We start from the raw sequence: 15749 nt of genomic DNA, 5'->3' as shown, positions 1-15749 counted from the left end.
GGCTCTTTCATGATGTCACAGGATGTCTGGGCTAGAAGTGACCAGGGAGGCATATAGGGAAGTCACTCATTTTATAGATGAGGACACTGAGGCCTAGAAATGACATATGACTTACTCAAAGCCATGCAAAAACTTCACTTTCTGCCCCTCCCCACCACTGTGCTAGGAGTGTATATTTACCTAGCTACTAATAAAATATGTATGACAGTGTGAAGAGAAAGGGAAAAAACTCTTCCACTGATAACAGATGGCAGTTCATCAAAGTTGTAATATTTTGAGACTAGAACTCAATTCTGTTCTGAAGGATTTTTAAATGGCAAAAGTTGATTTAAAAATGCTTCTAGCCTATTATTTGTTTGATTCTCTAACTTATAAAAAAATCACATTTATAGGATTATGTGCCACACACACTTATAAGATCTGATCAAGACTATTTTTGATCTCAGTACCTCATTGAGTAAGACTAATATGAAATGATTTAAAAATTTCAAATGTGGGATGAAAATTATACATTTTGGCCACTGCAAAATGCTCCCCTGTTTTTGGATGAATACTGTCCAATCTTCTCAGAGTAAGGAGGGAGGTGAGGGGCTTACTGGAGAAAATGAGCTGTAACGAGATGCAGACATTTTATAAAGGTTTTCAAACACCTGGTGCTCAAGAAAGCATTTCTTTATGTTAGTCTACATCTTGGTTTCACTGTCGATGGGTTTCTCAGTTTCACTGTCCTGGGAAATCAGCTGATATGGTTTCTTCATTTCATTTTCTTCAATCACCGAGTTACCCATTTCAACATCTCGGTTCTTCAGTTCATGTTGTGACAAGTGCTCAACAATCCCAGCTCCAAGGGAGTCTCCCAGCACGTTGGTGGTGGTTCGGAGGCGGTCCCTGCAGGCAGGGTGGGAAGGAAGGAAAAATGAGGCTCCTATGAACATCATGAGATTTCAACTTATGCTATGAACTGACTGGCATTGTCTTTAGAAGCATCTCTTAAAATTCAGTTTGGCGTATCCATCAACTGCATGATTATATAACAGATGCATAACATTTATAATAGTACCTATTAAAAGGTATAAGGACAGAGATGAACAATGTTCACTAAGTGACTAGTCTGACTGTAGCTAGAGTCCCAACAGTGGGGAATGACCCTTCTCATTCTCCTTTCGTTTAAAATTTCTCTTCTTCGGCCGGGCGCGGTGGCTCACGCATGTAATTCTAGCACTCTGGGAGGCCGAGGTGGGAGGATTGCTCAAGGTCAGGAGTTCGAGACCAGCCTGAGCAAGAGCAAGACCCTGTCTCTACTAAAAATAGAAAGAAATTAATCGGCCAACTAAAAATATATAGAAAAAATTAGCCGGGCATGGTGGTGCATGCCTGTAGTCCCAGCTACTCGGGAGGCTGAGGCAGGAGGATTGCTTGAGCCTAGGAGTCTGAGGTTGCTGTGAGCTAGGCTGACGCCATGGCACTCTAGTCTGGGCAACAAAGTGAGACTCTGTCTCAAAAAAAAATTTTTTTTTAGAAATTAAATACATAAATAAAATTTCTCTTCCTCTAACTCACACTCCTTTATACCAGAGGTTGCCAAAGTGTGGTCCAGAGATCCCTGAGGTCAAAACTATTCCCATAATATTACTGAGATGTCATTTGCCCCTTCCACTTTCATTTTCTTATGAATGTATGTTGGAGTTTTGCAAAGACTCCACCCACCGTGTGTGCTATCACAACACAGAGAATGCAGAAGCAGTTATGAAACTCTAGCTGTATTGTGCTAAGCCAGACAGTAAGGAAATTTGCAAAATGTAGAGTGCTGCCGTTCTTTTCACTAAATTTGTAGTTTGAAAATGGTTATTTTTCACAAAAAAGTTATTTATGTTAACATGTAATGAATGTATTAATGTAACCTCTAAATCAATTTAAAATTTATTTAATACATTTAAACATTTTAACATTTCTAAGTTTTTCTAATATGACAAGTAATGATAGATATAACCCATGTAGATAAAATGCTTTTTCATTCCTCAATAATTTTTAATGTAAAGATCAAAAACTTTGAGAACCGAGTGCTCACTGTGGGCCAGACAAGTGTGCCGAAAGCTTTCTAAGCATCATTGCCTTTGACCCTCACAGTACCACTAGGGGCTAGAGGGCATGAGCATCCTCACTGTATGGAGGTGGAAACTAGGGTGGTTGGATAACCTGCCCCATGTCACACAGGGCCACAGCGCAAACACAGGTCCAAGTAGCTGGGGAATAAATCTCCCTACCACCCCCCACAAGCACAGAGCTCGTGCACACTGTCGAGCTCTTTGTGGTCATTAGTTTCAGCAAAGTCAACATATGTTGACTCGGCACCTACTGTGTTCTATTAGGTATTTGGTTTGGGCATCTTGGGGAAAAATTTTTCAAAAGTGGAAGGGGAAATTTTGAGAGAAAAGGGGCTGAGAATGTCAGCTGGGTGAGTGAGGTAAAAGGACAGTGGGATGGGCCCTGGAGGTTAGGGCCGGAGGGTATGGAGGGTACATTTCTCGGAACTTTCCCCAGAATCAAAAATCGATTCTACTTAATGGTGCTAGCTGTCTTCCCACTGTCTGCATGACCCCTCCTCACCCTGTTGGGCTCAGATGGGGACATTGCTGCCACTGGGACGGGAAGCTCGAGGGGGCTGGGGGGCCGGGCCTGAGCAAGCATGCGGGGCCTGCAGTTCTGCTCCAGCCACTGTGGCAATAATGTGTTGCGCAATTCAGAGACGGCCTTGCTGATTAATGTCGGCTTCACAGAGAGCAGGTTTCCCAATCCCTGAGCTGCTTTATGGAGTGAGAAGTGCAGCAGCCAGATGCGCCCCTCGGGCTGATAGGCGAGTGAGTGCGCATGGCGCATGGCGTCTGGGGCTTCGTCTCCAGATAAGGGCCAGAGATCAGGCCACGAGGACAATTTAATTACCGGCCAACCTAATCCTCTTTGGAGTTCTTTTGGCAGGCATGCTAGGCTGCCTGGTGCCCTAGAGTGACAGAGAGGGGCCCTGCGACAGTGAGCCGGAGCGCAGTGGGGTGTACTCACAGGAACCAGTCCACGGCGATGATGAGCGTGATGTCATCGGTGGGCAGGCCCACGGAGGTCAGCACGATGACCATAGTGACCAGGCCTGCCTGAGGAATTCCAGCCGCCCCAATACTGGCGGCCGTGGCTGTGATGCTGTTGGATGAAGAACAAAACAGAAAACATTGTTACAAAGCCCTCCAAGGAGAGAGTATGCCCTGCAAAACACGCACAGTGCCCGCTGCCGACTTGCCATGTGACAGAAGAGGATGTGCTTCCGAAAAATGTAAATGAGATTTAAAAAAATCATTAAGATCATAATCATACTAATGGCTTTATCATGTGCTTATTATTATGTGTCATCTGATATGCTGAGCATGGCTTATCTCATTTGATCCTCACAGCAACCCTTATGAAGTTGGTCCTGTTGTGATAGTTGTTTTTAAAAGAAAAAACTGTCAGCTATATACTTTTTCATGTCCCTGAAAGTATTCTGTAAGGTCTAAAATGCTGTTGAGTTACAATAACAGTTTCTAATCATTCCCCTATCCAAGTAGAGGGCTGTAAAGATACTGAACAGGCATCATTAACTGTAGAAAAAAATCATTGATTAATTCAAAAGCAAGATAATTTATGAACAAAGTTCTATAGTGAAGTATAATGTTATGCTTTTAAAAATGAGAAATATCCATAGTATGTATTTTGCAGACATCATAAAAAGAATGAGCCAGATATATTTATAAATGGTATATTGATAAGCAAACCAACCAAGGAGCAAAGAGCATGTAGGATATGATTCTATTAATTACAAAAAAGAAGTGTGTGTATGTCTACATATAAGAAAAGGGTTTTCTAAGTCAAACACAAATACCTACAGAAAGACGTGGAGTGATATGGTAGCAGGCAAGTTTCCCGTATTTCTTTATACATTTCTGTTTTATTTGAATTTGGTTATTGAGTGTGTACATCTTTAATTTGAAAACTAATAAAAATATCTAAGTATAAAAATACAACTATTCCCCGCAACCCCAAACTCCTGATTATGTGTGATCCCCTTCCCAACCAGTTTTTTCACCCAATCCTGATCATCCTCTGGTGTTTTAAAGACAGTCTTCATAAAATGTTGTGTAGAACTCGTTCTTTGTACCTGATTGTAATAATCTGTCCAAAGTTCAGTTCAAAGTTGTTAACTTGAGCGATGAAGATGGCGGCCAAAGCCTCATAGAGGGCAGTCCCATCCATGTTAATGGTGGCCCCCACGGGAAGCACGAATCTGGTGACGCGTTTGTCCACACCGTTGTTCTCTTCCAGGCACTTGAAGGTGATGGGTAGCGTGGCAGAACTGAGAACAGTGGAACAGAGCACGTCAGCTGAGGGTCCTGGTAGTTCAGACTCTGTCTGTGTGTTTGGTCTTTTGCACAGACAGTTCCTTCCTCTCCTACATCCTAACTTAGAGGGAACTAAGTCAGCACTTGTATAAATAGGAGAGCGGGGTTAGGAACAGTGTGGTCCCCTCACGGGGTCACTTGGCAGCTCTCCTGTTTCTGGGTTCCTCTGTGAGGCACCACTTGTGATCACTCCCCATCACAACAGCCTGTGCCAAGTCCCTCCGGCCTTTCCCCCTATGGTAAATATCAACTGGAAGAGGGAGAGGAGAGTGGGCAGGAAAAGATAGTTGATTTCCATTTTGTCCCCCAAAAGAGTACATAGCCAGCCATTCCCTGAATCCTAAATAGGTCTGATGAGCGTCAGACATGAAGAAGCCAATTCATTATTCCTGGAAGTTAAAACCCAGAACAAATTGCCTCCTCCTACCCGCAACTTGAGAGGCTCTGGTTCAAAGTAACACTTCAAACACGATTTCTGATAGGAGTAAGCTGGACACACACACATACCTTGAAGAGGTCCCCATAGCTGTGACAAGTGCTTGCAGCAACCCTCCAATAAAAACCCAAGGGTTTTTCCGGGTTACCAAGAAGTAGAGGAGGGGCAGCACGATGACTCCGTGAATGAGTAAGCCAACAATGACAGTCACCGTGTACATGGCAAGTTGCCCCCCAATCACACCCATGTCTTCCATCTCCACGATTTTCCCGGCGATCAGGAAGAGGATGCCCAGAGGGGCGTACCTGCGGGGAAGCCACACGCGCACAGTCAGAGTCTGGTTTCCACCAAGCTAGTCCGCAGAAAGTCCGCAGAAAGAAAAAGGGAAAGAGACTTGATTTCCAAACTTTTCTGCCCATGGCACTTATTAGGACCTGTAGAAACTGCGAACTTCTTTCTTTTCTTATTTAAATATAAATTTCCCCTGGTTATTGCAGAATCGGGCTTTCCCCTCACTTAGTATTGCTCTAGGACGCCACTTTTTTTTTTCCTCTTAAACCTGTGAAAAAAGGCAGGTACCCAGCTATTGTTACTCATCTCCATTTTCCTCGACAGTTCTTTCGCCGCACCTGGGTCACTTTTCTGATCCTCAGATGCCACTCACCCCCTCTGCCTCCCGCTCCTCTGTCGAGTACCTTGAACTGCTAGAATCCACTGTACTGACATTCAGAGTTTGGAGACATTTTCCACGTCAGAGCCTGATTCCCAAGTCACAGCAAGAGGCACACAATGCTACGTCAGAGTTTCAGGTTCGCAGTCAGCTCTCTTCTTCAACGACCACTTTATTATTTTTCCATAGCTACACACCACTTGCAGTTTGACCTAGTATTATTCTTAAAACACCTTTTTTACTTAAGTCAATTTACTTTAAGAGAAAATTTTATGTTATAGTGCAAACGGAAAACTAGTACCACTTTCCATAAATAGAAGGTGTCTATAAACTTAATCATGTGCTTGTTTGTGTTCCCATATGAGGTTATAGGTGGTCTAATCAAGCAATTAACACCCACAGGCTGCTATTGCCTTTTGTGAGCTTTTCCCCTGCAGACTGTAAGAATGAACAACTGAGACACAAAATGACTTGTACATATTGAAATAACCCTGGCTGCTTAAAGGCCTCGCTGCCCCCTTTCCACTCCTTTTGTCTGATGTGTGCAGTAAATTGCAACCAAACTCACATTACCAATCACCCTTAAGGAATAGAGTCTGCTGGGAACTGTAGAAAACTTATTTCAAATTGAAAAAATACAATGCTTCTTTCAAAAGTCCTTAAAAACACAGGCCAGGAAATCACAGGAGTACCTGTTTTCAGAAATGTAATAACTCAATATTGAATGTGCAGGCAAAATGTACAGCTAGAAAGGCTACATGTGAGGTTCATTCAGTGGCCTTGAATGGGCTTCTTTCATAAAAGAGGTGAAAGGTGGAGGCATTTTAATAATATGAAGATAAATGTCCACTTTCATTCCTGCCAGGATTTCAAAGGAGCCTTCCCATTGGGGGCTCCCGTGGAGACCACATTCTGATCCGTCTTTGTGCGCTCGTTCATATTCATCTTGAATAAACTCCTGAAAAATGAATTTCTCTGGCCTTTGGTGGCATTAAAGACAAAGAACATTTTTAATCATGTTGGTGAGGGAGTGCTTTTCTTAGCAATGGATGTCTTCCTGCCTCAGGTGCCAAGGAGGAGTCTAGATTAAAAATAAGGCATAAAAGACAGGCAACCCCCACGTGACAGGCAAGCCAATCAAAGGATTCTCTCCCTGCTGGGAGAGTTAACTTTCCAAGGTCAATGTTCCTCTTTGGATTTGGTCTTTTCCTTTTTCTCCTGCTCTCAACTTTAATAAAGGAAGTCGTGTTATAAATTGTGGCCTGGTGCTCTATAATACTTCCCTTGGTTCCTTCACATACCGCAGCAGAACCGCCATTTACAATGTTTGTTAGGGCTGACACAGAGTGAGGAGACCTCCGTCTTCCTGGTAGTCTAGGGGCCTCTGCATTTGCTTTTCCCTCTGCTGGGAATGCTATTCTCCTCGCACTTTGTATGACTGGCCTCCTCTGGTTATTCGGGTCTTAGCAAAATATGTCACCTCCTTATACGCCTTTCTGTACCATCCAGCGCAAATTTCATGCCCTCTCCCCAGTCACCCATTATTTTGTTTTATTTTACTTTTTCATAGCACTTTCGACTAAAGCGTATGATTGATTTGTTTGTTTATCATCTGTCTTCCTTAAGAGGACATAAGATCCAGGGTATTCTTATATGTTTTCTTCATTGCCATATGCACAGTGCCTGGCACTATATACTTGGCATATAGTAGACACTCAATAAATATGGCTTGGATGAATAACTAAGAACGGGATTCCATCAGCACCTGGGCAAAGGAGCTGACACCTTTTGAAAATAAGGAAGCAAACTTATTAAGAGAGGCTTGCAGGTAGGTTTAATGCCTCTACAGGCCTAGAAATTCATTGATTTTCTTGTGCTTACCAGAGTGAGATAACTGCAATTGGCCATCCTGCCTTGTGGCATCATCCTCAGTACAGAACACATGCTGATAGCAATAAGCACCTGGTGCACATCATATACAGCAAATGGCAATACATACCACATTATCACTGCTACCAATCTCATGATGGCTTCATTAAGACAATCAAAGAAATCTTTTAGGGCCTGGCCTTGCTCCTTCATGTTGCCAATCACAAAACCGAAGCACATGGAGAAGACAACTAGTCCCAGGGCATTGACCCCATTCACAGATCCTGGAACTGGAACCAGCTCCTCTGTGATCCGAGTGAGAGACTGCATGGCTTCCGACACGTTGTTTATCACAGCCCCGATAAGCGTTTCGTTGGACTGGACGGGCACTTTAAAGCTTCTCTTCTCATAGTTGGTTTTAAACTTAAAAATAAAAAGAGCAACAGGAATTAATGGTGATTTTTACTTTTTCTCTATACTTTCCTGTTGTCCAAATTTTCTATAATCGTATACATTACTTTGTATTCAGAGAACATTGTCATAGACAATATCCATCTATCTAATCTGTAGCAAACCCCTACTATCTCCTCAACACGGACAGGCAGACAGACACACGCACAAATAAATAAATGACTCATAATAGGAAAGAAGTATTTGGTTAAAGATGGTGGACCAAACACACACGTATGCTTTTGCTCTCTTCTGAAATCCTAATAAAATTACTACAATGGGATTAAAACCCCAAATAATCACAATAATCCTTTCACTTTCCATGAGGATTGTGCTATGGGATTGTAGACAAATCACCTAACATCCTTTGTTTCATATTCCACAGCTGTGAAACAGGAATAATTGTGCTGGTTCCACCTCACAGGCTTGTCTTGATGATCAAATTAAGCAGAATATATGAAAACATCTTGTAAATTTTAAACTACTATACTAATGATGGCTAATGGTGCTCAATAACAAAGCCCTTCAGGGATGAGACTTAGTTGGAGATTTCAGTAGGTATTAAAAGTTAAAAATTGCTGGTCATGGTGGCTCATGCCTATAAGCTCAGCAGCTCAGGAGGCCAAGGTGGGAGGATCACTTGAGCCCAGGAGTTTGAGACCAGCCTGGGCAAAATAGCGAAACTCCATCTCTAAAAAAAATAAAAATAAAATGTACAATAAAAAATAAAAAAATAAAAATCCCCACGCAAACAATCTTTAAGCCATTCCTGATATTATCAATTCTTAAGAATAGATGTCTGATTTAATAGTTCACAACCCACTTTCTCCAAGTCTGCAGTGGTGTTTCTCTTTTTCTAACTCAAGAGATGGTCTTTGCCCCATAGTTTCTGTACAGGTGCCTCACACAGGAGATGCTGAGGACGTTACTGGGGCCACATGAAACACTTGAGCCCATTCCTTTATGATTTTAATGAGAGTAGAATTCCTGGTCTTGATGGTGATTGTAGTAAAGCATCAGTGAGAGTAATAATGTGTGGGTGGTGACAGGATCTAGAGTCGGGGGAAGCACTGCCATATATGAAGTGCTTGACCATTTCTGTACCAGAGTAAACGGGAGACTTTCTCGTCCACTGGGAAGCCACTATTCCCAAACAAGGACATGCCCAGCTGTCAATACTGTGGACACATTCCAAATGATCAGTAGCATTGCTGGCAATTTCAAACAACAAAACAACTGGCCCCTGTTCATCTCCTATTCTAATCAACTCTCAAAGTTCTTTATTCCACAGGGTGCCTATGCATTTATGGATTGTGTGGGGTAGATTTTCAGTCCTAATTAGCCTTTCTTATGTCTCCAACTCTGTTCCCTTAGACACAGTTTGTAGCCTACACAGAAACTGCAACCTTGTTTGCATTCTGTCTAAGCCAACTAGACCTGGGGAAAAACATTTGCTTCCCCTTCGAAATCCTGTAAATGCAATCCCAAACCAAACATAATAAATCTGCACGAGTCATCACTTTTCTCATCTGAAAGATCTAGAAATCAGCGTTTTTGATATCACCAAGTGCCAGCTGACTGACTGGAATAGTCAGCCCCATGGTGCTGGGGTTGGCTGGTCAGATTGAAGGGGTTCATTATTTATGGTTACAGTTGTTTTTGAATAAAGAAAGTTAGATTTTGGCCTCTTAGGCTTTTTATTTTTTAAAGAAAGAATTGTTTGAATTTTGCAATGTGTGCATGCATTATTTATTAAAATAGACTTAATAAAAATTTTTAAAGGGGAAAATAACAGAGGGGGGACTTAAATGTATAAAACCTGGTCCTCCATGGGCTGGGTTTTTTTTTTTTTTGTTGTTGTTTTATACAGATCCTAAGCAGAAGGGCTAGGGAATTACAACAGGGAGAATATCACCTGGAGAAATGTTTGGGAAGCATTATGTAACCTGGGATGTCTGTTTCCCTGTTGATATTTTGGGCAACGAAGCCTTTATATTCAAGTGAAGTTATAATGAACCTGATTGATTTTTATCCCCTAATAATAGTAAATGTAATTGTATCCAAAGCATAGACCACCAAGAGTCGCTTGGATATGAGCTCAAAAGGAACCTCACCTCACTGTATCCTCCAGGTAGGTGTCTCATCACCCTGGATATTCCTTTCTTGCAAGCAGAATGGCGTAGTAGAAAGAGAATAAAATCTGGAGCCAAGACAAGGGATTTGAATTCTGGGTCTGCCATTTACTACTTGTGAGAACTTGTGCCTGTTACATAATCCCCCTGAATTCTATAGTTGAGTTGCCTCATCAGTGAAATGAAGACAATGATACTCATCATATTTATGTGAGGACTAAATATAACATTAGTGCCTGGCACATAGCATGCACTCCATAAATGATGATGCCATTCCTTTCTGATGTGGTTCTCCTTTAGAACCCACAAGGCCCTTAGTAGACGTCTAAAAACCAGTGCACTGGATTTTTAAATCAAACTCAGAAACCTGAATAATCTCTCAAATATTCTCTAAAGCAAGTTGTAAATGTATTTTATATTGGAATTTGCTTGCTTGGTAGACTTCTGCATGTGGGAAGTGTGGGCAGTGTGAGGGGATCTTGTGATTAGTCTTCTTACCAGGAACAGAGACTCAATGGCTATTTGTATGTAAGACATACTGTGTCTGGCAACTAATATGCCTTCAGTACAAGGTAAGAGCCACTCCTCCCTGCAAAATTGTAGAAAAATAGAAAAAAAGGGTCCTATTTGGTGTGGTATGCCAAAAAGGAATTTCAAAGGTGAATTCGTGGCTGTAGAGTATTTACCTGTTTAAAGCAGGCTTCCACCAGATTTGGAGGGAACATGTTCCTGCAAAGAAAATATAGTAGCTTGAAAATTTCTCCAAATAATGTTTGTTCCTTAAAAACTATATCATTGTATCTAAAGTAAAGATTGCATTGAACCAAGCAGCAAAGGGAAAAAGAGAAAGATTTTGGCGGATTTTATGACTTGAAATAGAACCTATGGTCCCCCCTAAGTTGGGCCCATGTAGTTCATGTTTTTTAGGGAAGTCTCCAATTCAATTCTTCTATCCTCTTGTCAGTCTCTTTGTGCAGTCATTAAAAATTATCAGAACCCTGCTCCTAGGAAGAATCAAAGTGAGAACAGAAAGGGCTTTTATCATTAGCATTCTGGCTAACAGAGGTATTATTCAATAGTAGTCATTTTGGTTATTGTACCATGTGTTTAGGGACTGAATGTTCTGAATCAAAAGTCATGGTCAGACTTTGGAATTTTGTTCTCTGAAAATTCCTCCTAAAGGCCTTTTGAGGGCTGAGATATTGGCACTGAACTGTTGAAGCTTTTGGGGCTCTTTGGAGGCCAATGGAGAGATGGCCCACAACATTTGAACTTGAGGCCCACATGGCAGGGTTGGTCACTTCCTCAGAGTCTATGTCAGAGCAGTGTTTGAGTTTGTTGGGGTGGTGAGGGAGGAGCCACACTTTGGTTACGGATTTCTAAGCAGCTGTGTGGCATTGGCCAAGTCATGGCGCCCATTTATGTCTCGGTTGATTCATCTGTTAAAGAGGAGATTGGATTAAACTGTCATTAGGGCTCCAAGCTGGAAGACCATGGAAGAAGAAGACACGACCTGGACAGTTGTCTCAAGCTCGAGATCACCGCAGTTGTGTGCTATTTAAGTTATATTTTATGGTTATAAACTCTTGTCCCTTTCATCCTACTACCAAGACCATCTTGTTGTCTTTTCCTTCCTGTCTATGCTCAAGGGTTTGTTTCTGAAAACCTTGATAGAAGTGTGCATTCAGGAGATTTCAGGATAAGTGCTCAAGTTAAGTGACTGGGTGGGGACAGGATAATCATACACTTGTCAACTGAGGCAAGAAGAGGCAGAAACACAGAGCTCTGACCAGACTAGGGATGACAAGATCTTAATTCTTCAAACAGCGAGTAAAAATTATAGGGGAAGAAAATATAAAATATAATAATGTATTCCTAATCCAAACTACCAGAGGGTAAAGCTCATGAAGAAATGGTGAAAAGCCTTAATTACTTGTATGAACTAAATAAAAGCATAGTTATCAGGCAACCACCTGATATGAAATAATGTTATAGGATGGCTTGTTATATTCAGATCGTTGTGATTAATTCCCTGAAAAAGGGCTTTCAAGAAGAGGCCCTATGGGTTTGGGTGGTGTTTACGTATAGAGGGTACAGGGTCACCCATGGTGGGAATAGAGAGATGCTGCTGAAAAGATGGTCTGTTCCCCAAATAGCTCTTTAATCTACTTGCCACAGACTCATTCTTTGAGGTGGCAGGTGAAATCAATCCCTTGAAGGAGTTTCCTTCAGATGATCAATGGAGCACCTTTTAGAGTAGGATTGGCAAGCCCAGATCCTTTGCAGGGATGGGAGGGAAGGGCTGGGTTGGGAGGGCAGGCAGAGAAAGGCTGCACAATGGGGGACTGCTGAGCGGGTGGGGTATCTAGAGGCCTGGGCTGGGATATCTCCCCTTTACCCTTCCAGATGCACTTTCCATTCTGCTCTGTGCCCTGGGACACTGAGCCCTGAGATACTGACCCCTGTGGACTATAGCATGTAGGTTCTCTTGCTTCCATTTGGTTTATCTAGTGGTATGCACTGACAGATCACAGGGTACAGGGAGAAGGAAGTCCATGTGTATACTCTCCCAGTTATCTTTGACAGGTTTGGAGGCAGCTTCCTTTCTCCAATTAAAGCTATGGCTTCTACCCTGAAGCCCCTTGCTACCATGGCTCCAGCTCTTTGTGGTGGGTTCCAGTACCAGCTCCCTTCCTTTGCCCCATCATAGCCAGGAGTGGTAATGAAACAGCTTCCTATTGTTGTTAGTATTCTGAGGCTTCACCATCCCTGTGGGTTCCCTTAACTCTGCATGCACCTTTGCAAACCTTCTTCAGTGTTCCTCTCCAGTGCATGGTATGCCTCTGTCGGGACCTGACTAAACCAGGCCAGGTGTGTGGAGAGAGAAAGCAGGAAGAGCCAGGATCAAACTCTGACTTACTTCTCAGCCCTGTGCAAGGCAGCCTCTAGGACCAAGTCTGCTCCAAGTGTTGGATAAGACTCATTTGTAATCAGTGTGTGGTTTGTACATAAAACGATGCTTAAGAAGCCATCCTTTAAATCTTTTATTGCTGATCTGCCAAATGCTTTCTTCATAAATAGTACAAAAGGAAAGCCCTGCGACAGATATGACCAGATGATCTAAAGAACTTATAACGTCCCTTCTGGAACTAACTTGTGTATAGTGGAGAATGATACAGATCACAAGTGCTAAATCAGAAGAGTCAAATGAACAGGACATACTTGAATAAAAATTAGCCTTAAGGGGCAGGACTTAAGAAAAATAGGTTAAGAATTATTAAAATTCCAAGATGAACAGCATATTTGAGAGGAGAACTGAGTGACCAGATTCTGAGTCCTAAAAGCAGGGCTCTCAGACTCTACATCCTCTCCTCGTTCTTCCCGCCTCTTTCATATGAGATCAGAAAATGGATCCTTACTGGAATTTCTGTTAGAAGGAAGCAAAGATATAGCCTTTGTTTTAAGTCTGGCCAGGCTGGGTCAGTCAGATACCCCTTCCAGGGTTTGATGAGCTTCCCAAAATAAGAGGGGTTGGGTGGGTCCGAACATACCCAAAGACAGGGGTTTGCAAGGACATACCTGATCAAGTCCAGGAAGGCATCTGCAGCCGTCACTTGTACAACTTTGCCTTCTCTGTGCATGTTTTCCTTTGAGCCCTTCCCAGGATGGATGATGATGACAATGATTATGCCAATCACCACGGCAATGATGGTGGTAGTCATGTAATAGACTACAGCTCGCATCCCCATCTTCCCTGATGCCTTACTATCTAGGGCCGCCATTCCTGGTGAATGCAAACAGAAGATTTTCAGGAAGTCAGTCCAGGGAATTCTCCAATGGAAGACAGTGGGAACAGTATTTCCTTTTACACTCCCCTACCCTCATCCCGGCCCGCAATGGGATTCTGTACATGTTATGAGAACTTGGCCCCAAATGTAATTAGGACATCTCTAAAGGAAAAGAGAAAAAGCCACAGAATGGCTAGACAGCAGCTGTGTCAGCAAACAATCACTCGTTCTCCACCCCAAGAGTTGATGTCTCATGGCCAAATAAAAATTGCTCTCCAATTGTCTGGAAGTGCAATCAAATTCTTTCCTACGTTACTTCTAGTTGGGAAGCTATAAGTGTGAGTAGTGAGCAGTGCGTGTGTGTATACAAAAATATTTTTTAAAAATTTCTGGCAGGATAATATAAATTTAGCTCAAGTTTAAGCATTGTGATGATTCACAAAGATTAACTGCCATTGAATTATGTCAAAAGAAGTATTATTTTGTCTATGTATTTGGGAGTCTTTTTGGATGATTTTAATGTAAAATTTAAGCTATTATTCTGATCATCTGCTGCTCTATCTTCAATTTGCATATAAGGTAGACATTGGGTAATAAGGCCAAAATTCTCAAATAATTTCTCTGTTGTTTCATTTCATCTCACCTAATCAAAATTTAAAAATTAATTATTTTGGCCAATCTGAGCAACATAGTGAGACCCTCTCTCTACAAAAAATACAAAAATAAGCTGTGTGTGGGTGTGGTGGTGCATGTCTGTAGTCTCAGGTATTTGGGAAGCTGAGGCAGGAGGAGGATTGCTTGAGCCAGGAATCCATGGCTGCAGTGAGCTATGATGATGCCACTGCACTCTAGCCTAAGCAATAGAGTGAGACCCTGTCTCAAAATAAATAAATAAATAAAAATAAATAAAAAAGAAGAAGAAGAAAGAAAGAGTCCTACCAATAACTTAAAAAATTAAGAAAAAATGAAATGAAATAAAAAAATCATCTTGGTGCAGTAGTTCCCATTCTTGCACCCTGCCTTCCTCCGCCTTGTCCCACAGGTCTGGGATACCTCATCTCATTTTAAAAACCTCTCTTGTCCTGAAGATTTTCAAAGTCTACCTCAGGCAAGGCAAGATAAAAAAGGAGGCATGACTTTTAAGCCTTCCCTAATGGCTCTAGCTAATGGAATACTTCCCAATTCTTCTTAGGCCAGAAAATAATTGGAAATGACACAAAACTCTCAAAAGATTAAATTATCTATAATACTGTGGGCTCTTTAGTTTCATTAGCTGTTTCCTCACTTTTCTTCCTTCTGTCTCACTAAAATACTAAAATCTAATTACAGTTAATCAAACTATTTTTTTTACTATTTAAAAAATTGCATTTCCATAAATGTAATAAAGGGTTACACTATATTTCAATGAGTATCAGATTCTACCATTTAGGTAGTGACTCTGTTCACACAAACATATTTAGACGTAAAGTATTGAAAAAAATAATGTTCCTGATTGCCAGATAACTGGTTGGGTTTTTTCAAAATTTCTGATGCAAAGGTAATTAACTGAGGTGGAATTGAAGCCATGATATTCAATTTATAATTTCATTTGAATTTGAATCGTATCATTTATAATTTTCATAACAATCATTTACTTAGTACCTGATATGATATGCTCTTATTTTTAACAACCTATAAGAGAGATTAAAAACCAATTAATTGTCTAAGGTCTTCATTAATGCCAAATAGAATGGAGCAGGAGCTTGAACTCAGATCTTACGTAAGTGGGTTTCGTGCACTTTCTGCCTCTGAGAAAACCAACTGCAGCTCCCACAGATGAAGCCAATTTTGGCTTTAGTGTATGAGCGTTAACCTCTTTTATCATCACCCACGTTCTTGAAACCAAGGGTTAAGTATTTATTTATTGGGACACACCACTTTAACACTTTAACTACATTAAAAATGGGCTACATCTGTTCTCAACCCAAGCACCCCATTCCC

The 15749-nt window shown here is 41.6% G+C and overlaps 1 protein-coding gene across 1 annotated transcript in view; it reads right to left on the bottom strand.

The window, feature by feature from the left end:
* Positions 1-610: 610 nt before the first annotated feature.
* The window catches only part of SLC1A3 (solute carrier family 1 member 3), a 75216-nt gene continuing 60077 nt past the window's right edge, over positions 611-15749 (bottom strand). Inside the window, exons 4-10 of the mRNA XM_012736441.2 lie at positions 13561-13765; positions 10668-10710; positions 7530-7822; positions 4932-5165; positions 4184-4378; positions 3058-3192; positions 611-888 (exon numbers count right to left, since the gene is read on the bottom strand). Of these exons, the coding sequence (XP_012591895.1) occupies positions 684-888; positions 3058-3192; positions 4184-4378; positions 4932-5165; positions 7530-7822; positions 10668-10710; positions 13561-13765 (1310 nt within the window). The 3' untranslated portion in view covers positions 611-683. The remainder of the gene's footprint in view (positions 889-3057; positions 3193-4183; positions 4379-4931; positions 5166-7529; positions 7823-10667; positions 10711-13560; positions 13766-15749) is intronic.

The sequence above is a fragment of the Microcebus murinus genome, chromosome 11 (assembly GCF_040939455.1).
Source record: "Microcebus murinus isolate Inina chromosome 11, M.murinus_Inina_mat1.0, whole genome shotgun sequence".
Lineage (NCBI taxonomy): Eukaryota > Metazoa > Chordata > Mammalia > Primates > Cheirogaleidae > Microcebus > Microcebus murinus.
The sequence above is the reverse complement of the archived record's forward strand: the minus strand, read 5'-3'. Positions and strand labels throughout refer to the sequence as shown.